This window comes from Haliotis rufescens, unplaced genomic scaffold (genome assembly GCF_023055435.1).
Source record: "Haliotis rufescens isolate VD_foot unplaced genomic scaffold, xgHalRufe1.0.p SCAF_18, whole genome shotgun sequence".
NCBI lineage: Eukaryota > Metazoa > Mollusca > Gastropoda > Lepetellida > Haliotidae > Haliotis > Haliotis rufescens.
Genome location: NW_025963868.1, coordinates 30,037,766 through 30,062,323, shown reverse-complemented (window position 1 = coordinate 30,062,323; position 24,558 = coordinate 30,037,766). Strand labels below are relative to the sequence as shown.

At 44.2% G+C, this 24,558-nt stretch overlaps 1 protein-coding gene across 4 annotated transcripts in view; it reads left to right on the top strand.

The window, feature by feature from the left end:
- Positions 1–24,558, top strand: part of LOC124115516 (cystathionine beta-synthase-like) — a 55,075-nt gene that overhangs the window by 4,010 nt on the left and 26,507 nt on the right. For all 4 annotated transcript variants that reach the window (XM_048398578.1, XM_048398577.1, XM_048398576.1 and 1 more), the window contains exons 2-9: positions 2,835–2,959; positions 5,130–5,236; positions 8,224–8,358; positions 12,657–12,736; positions 13,579–13,713; positions 16,408–16,477; positions 19,465–19,556; positions 21,532–21,657. In XM_048398578.1, the coding sequence (XP_048254535.1) occupies positions 2,847–2,959; positions 5,130–5,236; positions 8,224–8,358; positions 12,657–12,736; positions 13,579–13,713; positions 16,408–16,477; positions 19,465–19,556; positions 21,532–21,657 (858 nt within the window). In that variant the 5' untranslated portion in view covers positions 2,835–2,846. The remainder of the gene's footprint in view (positions 1–2,834; positions 2,960–5,129; positions 5,237–8,223; positions 8,359–12,656; positions 12,737–13,578; positions 13,714–16,407; positions 16,478–19,464; positions 19,557–21,531; positions 21,658–24,558) is intronic.

Below are 24,558 nucleotides of genomic sequence, written 5' to 3'. Positions count from 1 at the left end.
CTGGGTAGAATAGGTCTTCAGCAACCCATGCTTGCCGTAAAAGGCGACTATGTTTGTTGTAAGAGGCGACTAAAGGGAACGTGTGGCCAGGCTCGCCTAGTGGTTAAGGCCTGAAATCATACCAAATAAAAGTCTGTGTGTATTATACACGACAGATATATTTATCCAGAATATAATTGCCCATAATTAAGGATGCATATAACACACGAGTGCATTCTTAATTATAGGCAATTAAATTCTGGAAAAATATATCTGTCGTATATAAACATTTCAGGCTGTCAGCATAAACCACGAAATTATCGATCTTTCAACTCTGTTTTTTTTTCACCAAAATAATATTCTAATAATAGCCCCCTATTTCTAATTTTGAGAGCTCCCTGGGTGCTTATTATGTAGAATACGGTATTTGTTCCTATTTTTCACAAAGAGCGATGAACCAAATGAGATTCTTTTCCTTTTCTAGGCAGAGGTAAAATATTAGTTTTTGCAAATTAATTAAATTTAGTAGTTTTAAAATTATGTTTCTTTGTGTTAGCATAATTTACCCAACTATTTGTGAAGTTTAGTTGTTTCTTGTTAAATAACTAAAAGTTGGAATTTTCAAGTTTTAATTTTGTTTATCTAGCAGGATGAAAAGGGTACAATTTTGATAATAACCCATAAGGTGAGGTGAAATTGGGTTTGATGTCACGTCCAAGATTATAAGACTTATATATAGCGACGTGCATGCACGTGCGTGTGTGTGGCTGCTTGTACTAGTCCGGACTGATGCAGATTTATAGTGCTAGCTCACTGAGATACCATGCCGCAGTTTAACATGAATACCCCACTAAGACACAGTATACTGACTCCGAGCCGACCAGTCCTTGTTTCTGCCCCTTAATGCCGAGCGCCAGACAGGGTAACAACAAGTACCATCTTTTAACGTCTATTGGTATGTCGCGGCCGGGGATCGAACACCGGGCCTTCCGCTCTCAGGGCGGACTCTCTACCACTAGACGGCGGAGGCGGTCTAATGACCCGTAAGCAACAACAAAATAATATAGAGCTAATCACATCAATGAACTTTATTTAAGATCAATACAATTTACGTTTTAATTCATTGTTGATTAACAAACCAGATCGTAAGCTGAGTAGAGATATATATACATATTACTATATAAACTTTATTTTCTTTCAGAGATCAAATCAATTTTCATTTTAATTCATTGTTGTTCAAACAAGCCAGATCTCAAGCCGAGTATGGACAAGTTTATCTCGCATCCCAGTTAAACAGGTCACAGTCGTGTTCACTCATGCATGACTTTCTGACCATTAGACCGAATCTTGACATGATTTTACTGTAGACACAATGGGAAAGGAGGTACATTGCCAAGACACCGCTCTAACCTCTCACAGATTTGTCAGGTCAAGTCTTTATCAGTTTGAAACTGCAAAAATAATCTCATTGTACAGCCTTTTTTTAATGTACACATTCCTGACCGCGAACATTTGGTTGTTGTCAACAGTATTTCCTCGCAAGGAGTCTTTATACGCTGTAGGTGTCCTCCATGTTCCAGCAGTCTTATTGTAACTAGGGCTGGGACGAGTCCAAATTTACTACCCGGGTACCCACCCCCCTAATACCCGACCCTACCAGGGTACCCGCTGTAGGTCTCAGGAGATACAAAATGTCCGATTGGGAATTGTTTTACCACAGCACTTGCAAAACGTATTTAGATACATGTATTAAACAATCTGGTCATGTATACACTGAAGTTGACTTAAGTTATATCTTTATTCAACCATCTGAAAAGTCAGAAGGAATGGGTGCATAGTCAGAAAGAAATGCGAACATTAGTGACTTGTACCATAGAGTTCTAGGTAATTTTTGTCATTAAACAATGTATCACGTGACTAACCACGGGTCCAGGTAGTCCTGTGGGTACCCGGGTCCTACTCAGGACCCACCCGACCCAGGTACCCGAGTTACCAGTCCCAGCCTTAGTTGGAACGTTTATGAATGTTGGAAACACTGGACTTAGATGACAGGTAGTAGGTCTACAGCTTCTATTCTTACCCGAAAGACGTCTTGTCCTCAGCTCAGTGTAGTACCAATAGCCAAGACTGGGATGAAATTTGTTGCAGGTACATGCAGTGTTCTAGGATTTATCTTCTTACACACGTTTGAGATAACTGTATCCAATCTCATTAAATATAGCTGGAATATTGCTGAGTGCGGTGTTAAACAACAAACCAAACCAACCAAATCGTTTATCGATAACAACAATTTTCATTCAGTTCGAATTTCCCGCGGTAATCTCGAGTCGTAGTGGAACAAAACAAAGACTGTTCCAAGATTCAAAGCAAACTGACACAGTATTGGCAAGTCTCTTGAACAACTACATACCTTTCGATCAAATCGATCTTCTTCCCGCGTGTAGTTGCTCCACATCATCGCAACTCTGTCTTCAGCTTCTGTCTGTAGCGCAACATGTTTTCATTAGCAACACTTCCGGGACGGAAATTCCGACGTGCCACCTGGCGGATTAGTGTACCAGTGTTTGCCATTGGGTGGATAGATGCTCATGATATTGATCACTGGATTGTCTGGTTTAGACTTACAGATTGATGTTATATAGCTGGAATATTGCTGAGTGCGGCGTTAAACTACAAAACAACAAAAAACAAACTTGTTTTGAGTATATAGATCACGACCTAACTATTGTGATACCTTTTGCCCCCTCAGGATTTTGTGTCTTAACTCAGCCCAGTATTGCGCTAATACTTGAACTCCTTTCTTGTTTTAGTTGTTTCGTTAACTAATAACTAATATACACATTGTTTTCTTTCAGGACCCTGATACAATGACAGACAACGGCCTAGTAGCAAGTCCATACCGGTGCTGGAGGCGTCCAGACTTGCCCAGCAAGTGCACCTATGGCTCAAGCAAAGACTCCCCTCACATGCATCGCAAATGGTGAGGCTTGCTCCGATAATGACTGTCAAGCTACAAGATGACATTAATTCTAAGGAGGGGGCACGGGTGGCCCAGTCGTCTAAGGCGCCGCAATTCGCTGTGCAGTGTTGCGTCCCTTGGGCACGCCAGAAACCTATGATTGTGGGTTCGAATCCCGGTTCGCCCCAATTATGTTTCTAGGTTTGTCAGCACCATACCTGTGCTCGTGGGTTTCACCGAAGTGGTAAACGTCTGAGACCTGCATCACTTCGGGCTTTCCTCCCACATTAAGCTGACACGCTGCGATATAACTGGAATACTGTTAAAAGCGGCCTTACACCCAACTCACTCACTCACTCACTAATTCTAAGGCTGCTCGGTATTACCGGTTTATCAGTAAATCGAGGTTCATTCTTTCCAGGATGCGTATCACAATATCATGTTTTAATGCCTGGTGTATCAGTGATTTCAAATCACAGTTTTTATCACATGTTTATCGAATACTCTTGCTAAAAACATGTACCTTCGAAATGTTTCCGTAATACCAAAATGCAGTGGTGTAACACCAAGTCATCGCTGTCCTGTAGCGTGCATCCTTGCCTAGTTATTTAATGAGTAAACATTATGCTGTTCCAGCATCTTCTTTTGTCCATTTATGGACTTATGGACAATTTGCTCCTGAATTCAAAATTTTGAATTACCGCATTCGATGTAATATGCCCCCAGGGCGCTCTCAAAATTAAAAATAGGGGGCTCTTATTAGAATATTATTTTGGTGAAAAAACTAGAGATACATTTCGTGGTTTATGCTGACAGCCTGAAATGTTTATGTACGAGAGATATATTTTTCATGAATTTAATTGCCCATAATTAAGGGTGCATATAGGGGGGGCTGCTAATTGGGATTGTTCATTGTAAAATATTGGGATACCCTTTAAACATCCAATACCCATCCCTAATTAATTCCCATAATTCCATGTTTCGAGTCGGTTATTCGTTCTTATCCAAATTTACTGCAAATGTCTCTGGTTTCATCCCTAGCCACCACTGAATTTCCAGCGGCTGTAATTTCAAGTTTCAAGTTCATTAAGTATTCCATTGTATAAATTGGATACAGGAAGGTCACGATACGATACTTATCTCGATATTCTGGTCACGATACGATGCGTATCTCGATACCAGACATTCATATCACCACTGCATGCCATACAGTGTCTCGTTTCAAGTTCGTGAAGTATTCCATTGTATAAATAGCATGGCATGCCATACAGTGTCTTGTTTCAAGTTCATGAAGTATTCCGTTTTATAAATAGGATGGCATGCCATACAGTTTCTCGTTTCAAGTTCATGAAGTATTCCATTGTATAAATAGGATGGCATGCCATACAGTGTCTTGTTTCAAGTTCATGAAGTATTCCGTTTTATAAATAGGATGGCATGCCATACAGTTTCTCGTTTCAAGTTCATGAAGTATTCCATTGTATAAATAGGATGGCATGCCATACAGTGTCTCGTTTCAAGTTCATGAAGTATTCCATTGTATAAATAGGATGGCATGCCATACAGTGTCTTGTTTCAAGTTCATGAAGTATTCCGTTGTATAAATAGGATGGCATGCCATACAGTGTCTCGTTTCAAGTTCATGAAGTATTCCGTTGTATAAATAGGATGGCATGCCATACAGTGTCTCGTTTCAAGTTCATGAAGTATTCCGTTGTATAAATAGGATGGCATGCCATACAGTGTCTCGTTTCAAGTTCATGAAGTATTCCATTGTATAAATAGGATGGCATGCCATACAGTGTCTCGTTTCAAGTTCATGAAGTATTCCGTTGTATAAATAGGACGGGATGCCATACAGTGTCTCGTTTCAAGTTCATGAAGTATTCCGTTGTATAAATAGGATGGCATACAGTGCCGCCAAACAGTGGCCTCAACAGACCAGATACACTTGCAATGGACTACTCAAACAATGTACTGCATTAACCAGTTCACTTTGCTATGGCCCATAGTTGAAAGTTAGTCAGGCTTAGAACATTTTGACCAGCCCTCATCTATTTCATTCCTTGTTACACATGATACAGATATCAAAATATCTATATTATTTATTCTCATTCAAAATTTTCCCAACCATTTTACATCTTTCAATAAATCCCCCACTGCGGTGTAAAAGAATCGGTGATTGTTTCAGCGTTGAGAAGCCCAAGATCATGGAGACAATCCTGGATAACATCGGACAGACACCGCTCGTCAAGGTCAACCGCATCACCAAGAAGGACAACATCAAGTGTCAACTCCGTGAGTGACGTCTACAATACACTTCAACACTGACAACCGCCCCTGTGGTCTAGTGGTAGAGCATCCGCCCGGAGAGCGGAAGGTTCGGGGTTCGATCCCCGGCTGCGTCATACCAAAAGACGTTAAAAGATGGTACTTGTTGTTTCCCTGTCTGGCGCTCGGCATTAAGGGGCTAAAACAAGGACTGGTTGGCTCGGAGTCAGTATACTGTGTCTGAGTGGGATATTCATGTTAAACTGCGGCATGGTATCTCAGTGAGCTAGCACTCTAAATCGGCATCAGTCCGGACTAGTACAAGCAGCCACACACACATACACGTACATGCACGTCGCTACATAAGTGCAATAATCTTGGACGCGACGTTAAACACCATTTCACCTCACCTCACCTCAACACTGACAACCTTGCCAGATAACCCCCCGAATGAGAGGTTGACAGTAGTAATTGATAGGCAATACAGAATCCAGATCAGCTTTTGGTGTTATGGGTATTTTACCCATGCATTTAAAAATCATTGGGTATCAGTAATTCTATCTGGGTATTCAAATTTCTGTTACCCACTAGTTTTTACACATGTGGGTATTTAAGTTAAATATTTAAAAACACTATTCATCTAGTCCCTGCAAACTGGTGTCGTGTGGGTTCGAGAGCTTTATAGGACTTGAAAATACCACGATACTTCCACAAGAAAGTGTGATGGCAAATGATCATGATGTAACTCATCGTGGAGTTTGGCAAGGTTGACGGAATGCCCGTTTATAATTTCAAAATAAGTTGCTGATTTGCTAATCGAATACGCAGGGTTACTTCACAATATTTTGATGATACGCACAAGTTTTATTTTTGTAGCGTATCTGTAATGTTTGTTGCGTATTTGACACGCTTGGATTTTATTTTACTGCATATTTCTGGATTTTTGAGGCGTATTTTACCAGATACGCAGCTTATCTGGAGCTCTGGCTATACCTTTTTCATTCTGACAACTGACACTGAAACTGAAATACCGTCAAGATGAACTTCATAAAGAATGCATGCAGGGCAAGAAATCCAAGTTACTTTGAAATAAATATCATTGAAATTTTTCATTTATTTCCCAACCAAGATTTTTCACACTAAAATCTGTAAACCAAGAAACCAAGTATTTCTGTCAGATACCAATTTTGAATAAAATGGATAAAATATATTACAAACACAAGTCCAGATATACAATGAACACAATTTTATAACCAAATAGCATGATAATTGGATTGCGTATTTCAGTTCGGATTTGTTGACTGGTATTTCCGGTGTTACGTGCTCGTGGTGATCAGCTGATGATGATTTTTTTGGGAAAAACATCGTGTCAGTGAAAACCTTGAGTTTATAAAAAATGTATATAAATTTTGGGAGCCAATTGTAACCATGCGTTGTAACCGAGTTATTGAAGGGCAGAATAGCGAGGGAACACTATATGCCTTGAAAGTGACGCTTGAATTTATTCTAATTGTTCAGGGGGCACGGGTGGCCCAGTCGTCTAAGGCGCCGCGATTCGCTGTGCAGAGTTGCGTCCCTTGGACACGCCAGAAACCTATGATTGTGGGTTCGAATCCCGGTTCGCCCCAATTATGTTTCTAGGTTTGTCAGCACCATACCCGTGCTCGTGGGTTTCACCGAAGTGGTAAACGTCTAAAAACCTGCATCACTTCAGGCTTTCCTCCCACATTAAGCTGACACGCCACGATATGACTGGAATACTGTTAAAAGCGGCGTTAAGCCAAACTCACACACTCACTCACTCTAATTGTTCATACATCCATCACCTCAGATATGAGGTGGGCGTGACCAAAATGCAAATGTCCGTTTGGCAAAAAAATATTTCAGGATCACAGAGATAGATAGTTGACCCCAAGTCCGCAGCAAATGTCAGTAAAAAATCTCAAAATGGAATAAGCCAATTCCCAATTCATGTTATTTTGGTAGTTATTAGGTTTTACCATTATGCCAGTATACTGCAATACGCTTTACAAACGATTCGTATTTCAATAAAAAAATTGGTTCCGGTGTGTTGAGTGAAACGTATATATAACAAGTTTTGTTATTATGTGTTTTGTTTGACCTAAAATCTAGACAGAAATTCATTCACAAGTGATGTTTACCCTCAAAGTTATTGAGTGAGTGTGTTGGGTTTAACGTCGCTTTTAACAGTATTACAGTAATATAGTGGCATGTCAGCTTGATGTGGGAGGTAAGCCCGAAGTGATGCAGGTCTCGGATGTTTACCACTTCAGTGAAACCTACGCGCACGGTAGTGGTGCTGACAAACCTAGAAACATAATCAGAGCGAACTGGGATTCGAACCCACAATCATAGGTTCCTGGCGTGCCCAAGGGACGCAACTCTGCACAGCGAATTGGGCGCCTTGGACGACTGGGCCACCCGTGCCTCCTCAAATTAATTGAAAGTGGTGTTATCTCTACTCTATCCGTGACTACAAAATGGCGGCGACTGACCATCCTGTCTTTGACATTGTCGTGTTAGAATCTGGATGTCAATCACTGCCAAACACTTCAGCTCCAAATATATGGCAATACATATGACAATACTGTTAGGCTTGAAAAAAGGTTTTTGAAAATATAGTGCAGGCAGGCGGTGCCTTTTTTTGTTGTTGTTGTTGTTGTTGTTCAAACCAGTATGTAACCAAATACACAGTTGTGTACAATCAGCCTGGGAAACGGCCTCCCTACATAAATGTATATTCCTTGAGTAAAATACTGGACTACAGTACTTGACTAACATTGGACTTGGATTTTTTTATTTATTTTTTAAAATTGAAATAAAAATGAAACATGCGGCGAACTTTATGCTGATGCGGGTGGTGCCTGAGAACACAGACTGTTATTTAGTTTAGTCTAATACATAAATAATGAATAATTCTGAAAAATCACAATATACAGTAAATAGTCCTCGATCCCTGTCACATGGTGTTTGAATGTATATTTTGTGTGCAGTGGTCAAGTGTGAGTTCTTCAACGCTGGCGGGAGTGTAAAGGACAGGATCGGTCTGCGGATGATCTTGGATGCCGAGGAGAAGGGACATCTGAAACCTGGAGATGTCCTCATCGAACCCACCTCCGGAAACACAGGTAGGTCAGACAGTCACGTAGAATCCACCTCTGGTAGGTCAGACAGTCACATGGAACCCACCTCCGGAAACACAGGTAGGTCAGACAGTCAAATAGAATCCACCTCTGGTAGGTCAGTCAGTCACATCGAACCCACCTCCGGAAACACAGGTAGGTCAGACAGTCACACGGAATCCCTCTCCCGAAACACAGGTAGGTCAGTCAGTCACACTGAACCCACCTCCGGAAACACAGGTAGGTCAGTCAGTCACATCGAACCCCCCTCCGGAAACACAGGTAGGTCAGTCAGTCACACGGAATCCACCTCCGGAAACACAGGTAGGTCAGACAGTCATGTAGAATCCACCTCCGGAAACACAGGTAGGTCAGACAGTCGCATGGAATCCACCTCCGGAAACACAGGTAGGTCAGACAGTCACATGGAATCCCCCTCCGGAAACACAGGTAGGTCAGACAGTCACATGGAACCCACCTCCGGAAGCACAGGTAGGTCAGACAGTCATGTAGAATCCATCTCCGGAAACACAGGTAGGTCAGACAGTCACATGGAATCCCCCTCCGGAAACACAGGTAGGTCAGTCAGTCACATGGTACCCACCTCCGGAAACACAGGTAGGTCAGACAGTCATGTAGAATCCACCTCCGGAAACACAGGTAGGTCAGACAGTCACATGGAATCCACCTCCGGAAACACAGGTAGGTCAGACAGTCACATGGAATCCCCCCTCCGGAAACACAGGTAGGTCAGACAGTCACATGGAACCCACCTCCGGAAGCACAGGTAGGTCAGACAGTCATGTAGAATCCACCTCCGGAAACACAGGTAGGTCAGACAGTCACATGGAATCCCCCTCCGGAAACACAGGTAGGTCAGACAGTCACATGGAATCCACCTCCGGAAACACAGGTAGGTCAGATAGTCACATGGTACCCATCTCCGGAAACACAGGTAGGTCAGACAGTCACATGGAATCCACCTCCGGAAACACAGGTAGGTCAGTCAGTCACATGGAATCCCTCTCCGGAAACACAGGTAGGTCAGACAGTCACATGGAACCCACCTCCGGAAACACAGGTAGGTCAGACAGTCACATCGAACCCACCTCCGGAAACACAGGTAGGTCAGACAGTCACATGGAATCCACCTACGGAAACACAGGTAGGTCAGACAGTCACAACGAACCCACCTCTGGAAACACACGTAGGTCAGTCAGTCACATGGAATCCCCCTCCGGAAACACAGGTAGGTCTGTCAGTCACACGGAACCCACCTCTGGAAACACAGGTAGGTCAGACAGTCACAACGAACCCCCCTCCGGAAACACAGGTAGGTCAGACAGTCACATGGAACCCACCTCCGGAAACACAGGTAGGTCAGACAGTCACATCGAACCCACCTCCGGAAACACAGGTAGGTCAGACAGTCACATCGAACCCACCTCCGGAAACACAGGTAGGTCAGACAGTCACATGGAATCCACCTACGGAAACACAGGTAGGTCAGACAGTCACAACGAACCCCCCTCCGGAAACACAGGTAGGTCAGACAGTCACACGGAATCCCTCTCCCGAAACACAGGTAGGTCAGACAGTCACACGGAACCCACCTCTGGAAACACAGGTAGGTCAGACAGTCACAACGAACCCCCCTCCGGAAACACAGGTAGGTCAGACAGTCACATGGAACCCACCTCCGGAAACACAGGTAGGTCAGACAGTCACATGGAACCCACCTCCGGAAACACAGGTAGGTCAGACAGTCACATCGAACCCACCTCCGGAAACACAGGTAGGTCAGACAGTCACATGGAATCCACCTACGGAAACACAGGTAGGTCAGACAGTCACAACGAACCCACCTCTGGAAACACACGTAGGTCAGTCAGTCACATGGAATCCCCCTCCGGAAACACAGGTAGGTCTGTCAGTCACACGGAACCCACCTCTGGAAACACAGGTAGGTCAGTCAGTCACATGGAATCCCTCTCCGGAAACACAGGTAGGTCAGACAGTCACATGGAACCCACCTCCGGAAACACAGGTAGGTCAGACAGTCACATCGAACCCACCTCCGGAAACACAGGTAGGTCAGACAGTCACATGGAATCCACCTACGGAAACACAGGTAGGTCAGACAGTCACAACGAACCCACCTCTGGAAACACACGTAGGTCAGTCAGTCACATGGAATCCCCCTCCGGAAACACAGGTAGGTCTGTCAGTCACACGGAACCCACCTCTGGAAACACACGTAGGTCAGTCAGTCACATGGAATCCCCTCCGGAAACACAGGTAGGTCAGTCAGTCACATGGAACCCACCTCTGGAAACACAGGTAGGTCAGACAGTCACACGGAATCCCTCTCCCGAAACACAGGTAGGTCAGACAGTCACACTGAACCCACCTCCGGAAACACAGGTAGGTCAGACAGTCACATGGAATCCACCTCCGGAAACACAGGTAGGTCAGACAGTCACATGGAACCCACCTCTGGAAACACAGGTAGGTCAGACAGTCACATGGAACCCACCTCCGGAAACACAGGTATGTCTTTCAGTCACATGGAATCCACCTCTGGAAACACAGGTAGGTCAGACAGTCACATGGAACCCACCTCCGGAAACACAGGTAGGTCAGACAGTCACATGGAACCCACCTCCGGAAACACAGGTAGGTCAGACAGTCACATGGAACCCACCTCCGGAAACACAGGTAGGTCAGTCAGTCACATGGAACCCACCTCCGGAAACACAGGTAGGTCAGACAGTCACATGGAATCCACCTCCGGAAACACAGGTAGGTCAGACAGTCACATGGAATCCACCTCCAGAAACACAGGTAGGTCAGACAGTCACATGGAACCCACCTCCGGAAACACAGGTAGGTCAGTCAGTCACATGGAACCCACCTCCGGAAACACAGGTAGGTCAGACAGTCACATGGAATCCACCTCCGGAAACACAGGTAGGTCAGTCAGTCACATGGAACCCACCTCCGGAAACACAGGTAGGTCAGACAGTCACATGGAATCCACCTCCGGAAACACAGGTAGGTCAGACAGTCACATGGAATCCACCTCCAGAAACACAGGTAGGTCAGACAGTCACATGGAACCCACCTCCGGAAACACAGGTAGGTCAGTCAGTCACATGGAATCCCTCTCTGGAAACACAGGTAGGTCAGTCAGTCACACTGAACCCACCTCCGGAAACAGAGGTAGGTCTGTCAGTCACACAGAGCATATCCCTGGTTGCCACTGACGACTGTCACACAATATCACAACGAAGGAACCACTTTTTGGCCTGATTCTGCAATAATACCGCACTACAGGGTTTGGCATTCCTTGTTTTGAGTCCCGCTGGCAAGGTTTAAATCATAATGGCAATGATAAACATACTTGTACGCAAATAACCATGCCAAATACATTGAAAATGAACATACATTTTGAAAATGCTTAATGCAAAACACAACACAAAATAAACTTGGGGATTCAGAAATTAAAAGGGGTGAAAAAAATGAAGCGAAATTTTCCAACCATGGTTAACACTTACGTCTCCTGGAAGTGATACAGTAGACAGGTGTGGGCCTCAGTCACACAGACAATGCAACCGCGATGCAATCTCCTGGCGACCAAAATATTTGACAATCACAATGAGGTTTCAGGGGTCGCTACAAGGTTTCAGAGCGGTAGCAAAACCTATTCAGTCGCAGCCAGTCTTCTGAACATGCACAAAAGACTGGCTGCGACTGATTTTGTCCCTCGGAGGTTTGATTGATCTCCTAGAGGTGGTGTTATTTGAATCGCAGATTGGTTTCCACTGTGTGGCGACGGTTTCTTCTACACAAGAGTGTTGCCTCTTTGCAACCTAGTGGTGACCTATTGGTGATTGATCAGTGATGAGGCGGTGATTGACCGGCGCTTCATCGGTGACAACTTGCAAAGGAATTATTTGATTAAAAAAAGCACCCTTTTTTTATGCGCATTATGTTTTGAACGGTGATCGGTCGACAACTAGTCACCGACCAGTCCCCGTTTTGTTGCAACAAGTCACCAAAGATTCGCTGACCAGTCATTGATCGGTCTCAACCAGTTGCAAACATTTCAAGTTGTAAAACCTATTGCTGATTGATCGGTGATCATACCCTCATTCCAAATATGGGCAGAAGTGGTTGCACCGGTCTCAGCGATCGCCAGTCGGTCACAAAGGAAATCAGTCGCCAAGAGGTTGCATTGTGGTCACATTGTCTGTGTGACTGTAGCATCACTGGCACTGACTGAATGCTGGTTCTTTCTGCAGGTATTGGTATCGCCCTGGCGGCAGCGGTGAAGGGCTACCGCTGCATCATTGTGATGCCAGAGAAGATGAGCATGGAGAAGGTAACACACGTTGATGTACAGTGATGGGAAGATACACTGTTCCTCTCTCACAATACTGACAGGATTACATATTGACCTTGGTATATATTGACACTGGGATATATTGACTCTGGGATATATTGACACTGAGATATACTGACAGCATGACATATTGTCCTTGGGATATATTGACTCGGGGATATATTGACACTGGGATATATTGACACTGAGATATACTGACAGCATGACATATTGTCCTTGGGATATATTGACACTGGGATATATTGACAGCATGACATATTGTCCTTGGGATATATTGACACTGAGATATACTGACATGATGATATATTGTCATTGTGATATATTGACACTGAGATATACTGACATCATGATATATTGACACAGATCTTCTGACACTGAGATATATTGACACTGGGATATATTGACACTGAGATTTACTGAAACTGAGATATTCTGACACTGAGATATAATGACACTGAGATATACTGACATCATGATATTATGACACAGATCTTCTGACACTGAGATTTACTGAAACTTAGATATTCTGACACTGAGATATATTGACACTGGTCGATACTGACACTAATATATATTGACATTTAAATGAATTGACAATGACATTAGAACTTGACATTATTGACATGTACTGAGATCGACATATACATTGAGATATAGTAATGAGATTATGAAACATGTTTTATCGCAATATCACAGAGAGGCTCTTCGCAGTGTAAATTTGTCAGGATAATTTAAACATTTGAAACTGTATTCCCTACATCTGATTATAAAGTAACGCTTCAAGCTTTTCCCTGTGTGTCTATATTTGGTGATGTGTGCAGGTGGACGTGTTGCGAGCTCTGGGCGCGGAGATTGTTCGGACCCCCACCAGTGCTGCCTTCGACTCCCCCGAGTCCCACATCGGGGTGGCCCGCCGTCTGATGGAGGAGATCCCGAACTCCCACATCTTGGATCAGGTACAAGGATCTCCGAGATAAACTATCACTCCAGTATTGAACACACATCTTCCAGAGGCAAGAGAGTTAACTGACTTTAAAAGTCCAGTTTCCATCCTTGCCGAACTAGGCTGGTATTATGGAGTTACATTTTGGCTTGACTAACAAATCTTTGCATAGTCCAATCAAAATCTCGCAAAGAAATTGAAATCCGGATCATAAACTGTCGTGCAGGTTTCGGTTGATTGCAGGATTTGCAAAGCATGCAAAGCATTTGCACCGCCAACTCGTTGTCAACAGATATTTTCCAAACCTTTTCATGTTTTAATCAAGGTGCTCGCGTGATTTGATGCTCTTCGCGATGTAAGACCCGTTTTATCACAATATAGATCTTGATTATCGATCAGACCGTCTTGACTGGGCGCTGCCATTTTGTTTGAAACAAATGCAAGTGATGGAATCTGATTGTCCATAGGAGAGGCTTAGAAGGGACATAACTCATAATAACCACTTGTGGCGCTACTATCAAGCCCAGGAATTCCAGCCTAGTTCGGCAAGGGTAGAAACTGTTCTTTTAAAGTCAGTTAACTCTCTTGCCTCGGGAAGATGGTGAACACACTGCCCTGTTGGTGATACAGTAGGTCCACATGGGAGGTGACGTGAAAAGGGGTTTAAAATCACGTCCAAGATGATTGCATTATCTAGAGAGGTGCATGTGTAAGCAAGGATTATATCCTACTAAATATTATCTCTCAGATCAAGCTGCCAGTCCCTACTCTCTGTGCCTAGTGTTAGAACGGCGACTTTTGGAGGTCGGAGTTTCGCCAACGTTGCCCCTGAGCTATGGAATAGGCTGCCATTGGATATCTTCGAACTGGATACCAGCGCTATATAAATCTGTAGTTATTATTATCATTATCCTGGGGGAAGTATACACTGATTCAAGTTCCAGTATTATCCCAGTATACATTTTCCTACTTCCACTTAGGTATGTTTCACTGGGATGAATTACCCTTCATTTTTGGACATAACCTATCCCAGATTTCCCCCATAAGTTAGGATACTATACTCTTGAGTAAAACTTCCCCCAGGATAATAATAATAATAACTACAGATTTATATAGCGCTGGCATCCAGTTCGAAGAACTGCTCAAAAGCGCTTCATTTGAGTCTACACAAAAAAGAGACATTACACAGCTAGGAAAACACAAAGCCTCAATACTCCCAGAAAGATTTGGTGAAAAGATAGGTTTTGAGTCTTGATGGGAACAAAGTAGGACTGTCAATGTTCCACATTGTTAACTTTAACCACAGACAGACTTTCCCTAAACCTTTTTAGTCTATTCACTTCTCTTCTTATTTGGATCGGGGGTGGTCGGGTAGCCTAGTGGTTAAAGCGTTCGCTGGGTTCCATTCCCGACATGGGTACAATGTGTGAAGCCCATTTCTGGTGTCCCCCGTTGAATATTGCTGGAATATTGCTAAAAGCGGCATAAAATGACACCCACACGCTCTAATTTGGATGATGGGAATATTGCTGTGAACGTTGTTAAACAACAACCAAACTTCTAACTTGGAGTGAGTGAGTTTGGTTTTACGCCGCTTTTAGCAATATTCCAGCAATATCACGGCGGGGGACACCAGAAATGGGCTTCACACATTGTACCCATGTCGGGATTTGAACCCGGGTCTTCGGCATGACAACAGCGCTTTAACCACTAGGCTACCCGACCACCCCCTCTAACTTGGATGTAATGTTAAAGGAATAGCCATTAGGCTAAAAAAATTTTTTTAAATATTAATAGTCTTGGTTCTCAGGCACAGCCCGCATCATCATTAAGTCTGCCACACGTTTCGTTTTTATTTCCATTTAAAAAAAAATAAAATCCTAAGACTTAAAAACAATTCAATCCAATGTAGCATGCAGTTACTTCCCTTTACGTGCGCACTGCTTTACTGTGCATCTGGTGTTATGGTCATGGCAGCCATAGAAGTTTGTATGCTTGTTTATGTAGGGAAGCCCTTTCCCAGGTTGATGGTACAAAACTGTTTATTTCTTTAAATACTAGTTTGAACAAGAAAAAAAAAGCACTGCCCGCCCGCACTATATTTTCAAAATTCATTGCCTGAGAATTTAAGCTTTTATTTTTTTAAGCCTTAAGGCCCAGGTTGGGCGTGTTGGGATATGGTTGGCATAAATCATAAAATCCTACTGCTTTTTGTTTTGTAAATAATCGGATCTGGACCAGACAATCTTGTGATTGACATCATGAGCATTGATCCACGCAATTAGGATATGATAACATGCAACAACCAAGTCAGCGAGCCTGACCACCCGATCCTGTTAGTTGTCTTTTACGACAAGCATAGTTGCCTTTTGCGGCAAGCATGGGTTGCTGAAGACCTATTCTACTCTGATATGCACAAATTTATGTGTAGAATTGATACAAAACAAACACATTGCATCATGAAGGACTTACAATATTAATCATTGTACCAAATTCTGGACAAGAAGTATAAAGGTCTTGCAATTAAAAGTAATTTAAGATCTTGCAGTACAATACAATACATCGTTTCATGAACTGACAGGACCATATTTCCTGTAACAACTCTTGAAGTTAACGATTAGGGGTTCCCCTGACCCCTAGTTTTGTAGGTCAAGGTTAAACCCTTCGAAGTAGCCTTGACCTCGTGAATATTCATGATGTGTTTCAGTACCGGAACGCTAGCAACCCCCTGGCTCACTACGACGGAACTGCAGAGGAGATCCTCAAGTCCTGTGATGGTGAGACTATTTCTTCTTCATCATCTTGTGAAAACTCTGTAAAGACTTGATGAGACCTGCGTTGAGACCTGGATATATGAATCAATGGATGGTCCAGATATTTCCAGGGGTCACAATGCAGGGGTTGAGACGAAAAAAAATACAAGTCTTGGTTCTCAGGCATCGACTGCATCATCATAAAATTCACAGCACGTTTCGTTTTTATTTCTATTTTATAAAAAACAACAAAAAATCCTCAAAAGTCCAACAGTAGTCAAATACTGTATTCCAGATTGATTGTACACAACTGGTTACAAACTAGTTTGAACACACACACACCCACCCCACCACCAAAAAAGACACCGCTGGCCCGCACTATATTTTCAAAAACCATTGCCTGAGAACCAATACTTTCCTCCAACATTAAGCAGACAGGCTGTGATTTGACTGGAATACTTTTCAAAATGGCATTAAACCAAACTCACTCACACATTCACTGAAGTGTGCAACCTTTTTCCTAATGATGCTAGGTCTGTCAACCCCAGACGGACCCATAAAGATCTGGGGTAGAATAGGTCTTCAGCAACCCATTCTTGCTGTAAAAGGCGACTATGCTTGTCGTAAAAGGCGACTATGCTTGTCGTAAAAGGCGACTAATGGGATCGGGTGGTCAGGCTCGCTGACTTGGTTGAGAAATGTCATCGATCCCAATTGTGTGGATCGATGCCCATGATGTCTGGTCCAGACTCGATTATTTACAGACCGCCGTCATACGGTTGGAATATTGCTGAGTGAGGCGTTAAACAACAAACAAACAAATAAACATCCTGTGTGAGAACTGTAAATCTGGAAATAAAGGTTTATAGGAGAATCCTCACCTTAATCTAATCACACACCAAATAGCACAGCTTATAACCGCCGAGTAGAGTATTCCCGCTAAAGCAATACATGCGTGCTGGCTCGTGTCGGCCTTTGACGCAGTTGCAAAGAACAAAGACACTGTGTTGGGTGGCGTCTGTCTGGACTTGCAGGTGTGATCAGTGATGAAATAAGTGAGTAGAACACTTGTCTTGGCCCCAGCAGTGACGATTCACAGGATGTAATTAGTGTTTGAATGACATTGTTTATATACTTGTAACAAGTGCTCCTCAATAAACAGTGATGTCGAATACATAGTTGTTTGTTTTCAGCGTATGTCTAAGTTGGTATTTCTGCTACCCAAAATGTCTTATTGTTGATATAAATGCGATGTTTAATAATGCGAGCAAAGACCACTCGCATTTTTCGCATTTAATTCACGCTCGCGTTAATTTCAAGATTTACAGTATTTCCTCCTCCTGCAGACTGATGCGAGATGATATAACCCAATCTCATTAAAATCAGATCCTAGTTCTCGCTACCGCTAAACAAAGATCTGAGGACATCCCGTTATGTCACGTCAGACCGACCTTGCGCACTTTGTCTGACTAAGGGAATGACCAATCAGAAGGCAGCTTTCTCGTGCTTTACGGCACTAATTTCAAATTGGCGACTACTCTTCGAAACATATTTTGACAAATTCTCGATTACAAATTTGAAACCTGAAAAAAGAACGTTCTGGAATGGCTAATAGATAGTCTAGATTGTATGGATTCAGTCGTTAAACCCGTAACTATCGTTCGGAATAAAGTTTTCGAGGTTGCATGATAAGAAATCACATTCCGACTGTCACTTTCATAATCTGGTAAGGGACGCTCTGATTGGTCGGGTGAAAGGTGGTTCTGACGTGACCCCTAATGGGATGTCCTCAGATTTTTGTTTAGCGGTAGCGAGAACTAGGATCTGATTTTAATGAGATTGTGATGTAACCAGGGTTCAAAATGGTTTAAACATATTTTTATTTCAAAAGAAATCTGGATCAGTAAACAAGCAAAACTTGCTTATGTAAATACCTCTCCAGGTAACAACTTTACAGCAGCTGGTTATATATAAGATAGGGCTAAACATAAACATACTAAATGCACAAATGAAATATATGAAGCCAATACAAGTGGTGTCTGTGAAATATGATATAGCAGTTTTCCATTACTACATGCATAAAATTAAGCTACTCGAATATTTTGCTTTTGACAATGAAATCGTGAACTGATTTAAGAATAGTCGTGTTTGTAGAACTGCTGACTGAACTACTGCCATGTAATATCGTTTTTAAATCATACCCATGTGTGTAGAAATACATAGTGTTTTTTTATATTATGGTATTTTTGACAGGTATAGAAAAAGTGAATTGCGTCTTCAAAGTGATACCCACAAGTGCAGTCTGATATGTCTCATACATGTCGTCTAAACTAAACAGCGTTAAGGTCACTGCAGCCGAGCCTAAGGCGACAGTGGACAATTTGGCATGATCTATGACCTTATTTTAGGTCAAAATTATTAATAATTGTATCAGAACGATTAAGGATTTGAATTCTTTTAATGAGCAAGAATTAGTAACTTCATTGGGTAGAGTGTTCCACAGGTTAATCGTATCCGGAAGAAATGATTTAGGATAGGTCTGGGTTCGAAATAACACAAGGGCTCTGGGTTCATGCTGTAGTATAGGGGCGTATATCTTTCATTTCATATCTTTCAACATAACAACAAGGAAAACTTGATTTTATCCTTGATTTTGAAAGCAGGAATATGACAGAGGATTTATCTGGATCTGGTCAGAGACTGATATTCAGTTCCAAGTCTTATAGTTGTGTTATGTGTTCACAGAGGTAAAAACATAGTGTTATTTGGCTGAGAACAAGGCCAAACAAGAGGAAGAGGTTTCAGTGCTTAGTTTCACATTAATGTATTGAATGTTGTCAATATGCAGTGTTAAGATACCCCTGAATTGGAGAAAATATATATATGAAAAATATTTTTTTACAATTTTTACAATTCGGCTGACAATGGCATTTGCAATTCAAGTTAAGTCCTTGTGACTGTTACACTTGTTTGGCAGTGTTGACGGGCTTGGCCCATCTCCCTTGTTTCAGACAAGCTGGATATGCTGGTGCTGGGTGCGGGCACGGGGGGCACGTTGACGGGCGTGGCCAGGAAGATTAAGGAGCGGTGCCCCAACTGTAAGGTGAGGAAGGAAATAAGGGTTAGGGAGTAATAAATGCAATATTTTGATGACCACTAACATTAATATTGAACTTTTATATAAAGCTCCACCAAAAGTTGTCTGTAGAAAGTGGAAGAGATTCAGGAAACTCTTTCATAGTAGGGATGGTTAGGAAACCCTTTCATAGAAAGGATAGCAGGGATGGTCAGGAAACCCTTTCATAGAAAGGATAGCAGGATGGTTAGGAAACCCTTTCATACAAAGGATAGCAGGGATGGTTAGGAAACCCTTTTATAGAGAGGATAGCAGGGATGGTTAGGAAACCCTTTCATAGAAAGGATAGCAGGGATGGTTAGGAAACCCTTTCATAGAAAGCATAGTAGGGATGGTTAGGAAACCCTTTCATAGAAAGGATAGCAGGATGGTTAGGAAACCCTTTTATAGAAAGGATAGTAGGGATGGTTAGGAAACCCTTTCATAGAAAGGATAGCAGGATGGTTAGGGAACCCTTTCATACAAAGGATAGCAGGGATGGTTAGGAAACCCTTTCATACAAAGGATAGCAGGGATGGTTAGGAAACCCTTTCATAGAAAGGAGAGCAGGGATGGTCAGGAAACCCTTTCATAGAAAGCATAGAAGGGATGGTTAGGAAACCCTTTCATAGAAAGGATAGCAGGGATGGTTAGGAAACCCTTTCATAGAAAGGATAGCAGGGATGGTCAGGAAACCCTTTTATAGAAAGGATAGTAGGGATGGTTAGGAAACCCTTTCATAGAAAGGATAGCAGGGATGGTCAGGAAACCCTTTCATAGAAAGCATAGAAGGGATGGTTAGGAAACCCTTTCATAGAAAGGATAGCAGGGATGGTTAGGAAACCCTTTCATAGAAAGGATAGCAGGGATGGTCAGGAAACCCTTTTATAGAAAGGATAGTAGGGATGGTTAGGAAACCCTTTCATAGAAAGGATAGTAGGATGGTTAGGAAACCCTTTCATAGAAATGATAGTAGGGATGGTTAGGAAACCCTTTCATAGAAAGGAGAGCAGGGATGGTTAGGAAACCCTTTCTTAGCAAGGATAGCAGGGATGGTTAGGAAACCCTTTCATAGAAAGAATAGCAGAGATGGTTAGGAAACCCTTTCATAGAAAGGATAGCAGGGATGGTCAGGAAACCTTTTCATTGTAAGAATAGTAGGGATGGTTAGGAAACCCTTTCATAGAAAGGATAGCAGGGATGGTTAGGAAACCCTTTCATAGAAAGAATAGCAGGGATGGTTAGGAAACCCTTTCATAGAAAGGATAGTAGGGATGGTTTGGAAACCCTTTCATTGAAAGAATAGCAGGGATGGTCAGGAAACCCTTTCATATAAAGGATGGCAGGGATGATTAGGAAACCCTTTCATAGAAAGGATAGCAGGGATGGTCAGGAAACCCTTTCATAGAAAGGATAGCAGGGATGGTTAGGAAACCCTTTCATAGAAAGAATAGCAGGGATGGTCAGGAAACCCTTTCATATAAAGGATAGCAGGGATGGTTAGGAAACCCTTTCATAGAAAGGATAGCAGGGATGGTCAGGAAACCCTTTTATAGAAAGGATAGTAGGGATGGTTAGGAAACCCTTTCATAGAAAGGATAGTAGGATGGTTAGGAAACCCTTTCATAGAAATGATAGTAGGGATGGTTAGGAAACCCTTTCATAGAAAGGAGAGCAGGGATGGTTAGGAAACCCTTTCATAGAAAGGATAGCAGGGATGGTTAGGAAACCCTTTCATAGAAAGGAGAGCAGGGATGGTTAGGAAACCCTTTCATAGAAAGGATAGCAGGGATGGTTAGGAAACCCTTTTATTGAAAGGATAGCAGGGATAGTTAGGAAACCCTTTCTTAGCAAGGATAGCAGGGATGGTCAGGAAACCCTTTCATAGAAAGGATAGTAGGGATGGTCAGGAAGAACAAAGGTGATTGTTTTCAGTGCATGAGGTGGTTTGTGTTTTGCTCAGATCATTGGCGTGGACCCCGAGGGCTCCATCATTGCCGAGCCAGAGGAGCTGAACAAAACGGACAAGATGTTCTACGAGGTGGAGGGCATCGGCTACGACTTCCTGCCTACCGTGTGTGAGAGGAAGGTGGGTACAGACAACAAACACATCACTTCCATCAAAACCATCTTCCCGAGGCAAGAGATTCTCTTTCTGATTAAATCCTCCTTGGGGCACTTATTGCATTTTCCTTGCTCAAGAAAATCTACATGACATAGTTGTAACCATTTTCCTTAATAAAAAATGTTACCACACAAAAAACTTCGTTTTTGTATGATATACGACCACCCTTACGGGGCCTCACCCCCAACGGCGCCTCACGCCAGGGGGAGCAACTCTCACCCAAATCACTTTCCTTATGTCATCTGTAAGAGACAGACGTGTTGATTTTTCACACAAGACAAAAATAAGAGAAATCTATCGTTCGACAAGAACCATGGCTGACCAAACTGTATGTATGGTACATTTCTTTCATTGCAAAGGCGTAATACCTCGCATTGTGAAGTTATAGAGTTGTAATAATACGCCACGTGCACGGTACCTTTGAATTCAATGGCCGTAATGGCGTCCATATTGTAGTTCCACGGGCTGATACATGTAACACCAAGGCCATTAAGAAACGGCTTTGGGTTTTGTTATATCATACAGCATTGGTCTACAATTTTTTCCTTTACAAAACCCAAGGTGGTGTGTTAACTCATAAACTACACTTACCTTTTTTACGGGTTTTACACCTTAGCGCGTAACACGCCCCTTTGGTGTTATAATTATACTACGACATTGGCTATTAGTATCGCGTTACAAATCGACATTGTACATTACGCCTTTGCTTCTAGTTTCACAATTTATGCACGTATCTTCCCGATCTTTATATCGCACTGATACACGTTGACACCCTTCCCGCCCACCTCAGAAATTACGGTCTTGTTAGAGTACAAGACCTTCAAACTGTGTACGGGTTGTTCTAAGACAGGCACGAACGCTGCCTAATATGTCTGGCGGAGGACATTGCCTTTACCCCCCGGGGCCCCCAAAAAGAGACAAGTTGACTTGTTCCACTTTAAAGAGGTCTATTAAAGGCGGGGGTAGATATCAGATCTACTAAGACATCCCCCCCCCCCCTCCCCATCTAAAAAGGGTAAAAAAGCTGTCGAGATTGTCTCCCCCGCTCCCTCTCCGGGGGCCGGGGGAGAAGGCTCGAGGGTCCCCGTAGTAAGCACTGCACCCTCTCCTGCACTGTCTTTGGCAGACTTTTCTGCGTTTCTTAAGTCGCAGATGGCGTCGATGATGGAGGAGGTAAAGTCTCAGCTCCGAGAGGAGATGCGGACCGAGCCTTCCCCGTTGTCGGCGCCGGACGCGGCTTCGAGACCTTGTGATATGCCCGGCGTCGGCCGAGGCAGGCCACTTGGTCTCGGGGACGATCTCAGACCGGGCTTCGGCGCCGGCTCGAGGTCGCTCCCCAGCGGAGGGGTGGCGGGCGCCGGCCCGTGCACTACCGACGCACAATTTTCCCTAGCGGAGCCAGACGCCTCTTCCGAGGCCGAGGCTTCCACTAGTGGATACCTAGCCCGGAGCCAGGTTGGTTCCCTTTGTCTCGGGGACGATCCGAGACCGAGCTTCGGCTCCGGCTCGAGGTCGCTACCCAGCGTAGTGGTGGCGGGCACCGGCCCGTGCACTACCGACGCACAATTTTCCCTAGCGGAGCCAGACGCCTCTTCCGAGGCCGAGGTTTCCACTATTGGATACCTAGCCCGGAGCCAGGTTGGTTCCCTTTGTCTCGGGGACGATCCGAGACCAAGCTTCGGCTCCGGCTCGAGGTCGCTCCCCAGCGTAGTGGTGGCGGGCACCGGCCCGTGCACTACCGACGCACAATTTTCCCTAGCGGAGCCAGACGCCTCTTCCGAGGCCGAGGCTTCCACTAGTGGATACATAGCCCGGCGCCAGGTGGGTTCACTTGAACCCCCGGCACCTCGGCACCGGGACTCGGCCTCGGGCCGGGTGCAGAGACACGTGCGGGACAGGATTGTCCAGGGGCCGGCGGTTGCCCCCCCTTTCCCGTGTGCGGTGCGGAGTTGAAGGCTGCTTACATATGCTTCGAGGAGCAATATCATAATGCATGCCAACAGCTCCGTGTGTCCGTACACTCCGCGTATCTGTCGGCTGTACAGAGGGAGTTAGCGGGAGAGGGGCCGGCCGACTCTTCGGAGTTGGCCGCGCAACTAACGGAAGTTCAGTTATCTTGCGCGGGACGCTATTCGTAGCTGTGCCTCGCAGATGATGTGCGCTGTTATGGGCATGCGCAGGCGGTGGATGTCGGTATCTAAATACTCGACTTACACACGCCAAGACCTACTTGCTTTGCCGTATAAGAGGGTGCCACCCTCTTCCCTGGGGCTCAGCAGGTGGTCCGAGGGGCTGCTCAATTGTATACTTCCATCAAAGACTCATAAGGCCTTGTTGGAGGTACCAAGCGTTAAAACCGCGTAAGCGGGCCTCTCCAATTGTCCCCTCCTACGCTAACGCACGGGTCAGACGTCCACACCTGCTTGGAAGCCGCCGCTTCCTTCAGGTATAAGGGCGCCGGGAGGAAGAGAGGCACGGGCCGGGGCAAGGCAGCTGGTCGAGGCCAACAGCTTTTTCGCGGGGCTGGGAACGATGGGTTACCATTAGCGCCCGAAGAGCCCCGGGTGAACCCACAGTCGCAAGTTATCGAACTGCCGACAGCCGGGGTCCACTGCCCCCAGCCGGATGTCCCCGTAGGCGGCCGACTGGCTCTATTCCTGAAGGAATGGGAGACAGTTACATCACAATCCCCGGACCCCGTCCATTTTAAGGGATGGCCATTTGCCTCGGTGGAAAACTCATCCGCTCCTCCACTTTTCCGGGATAAAGCACACTCCGGTGCCTGCTACCCGAGAGAAGGCGGAATTCCTCCGTGCCGAGGTCGACGCACTTCTTATGAAAGCTGCGATCGAACCGGGTCCCGAG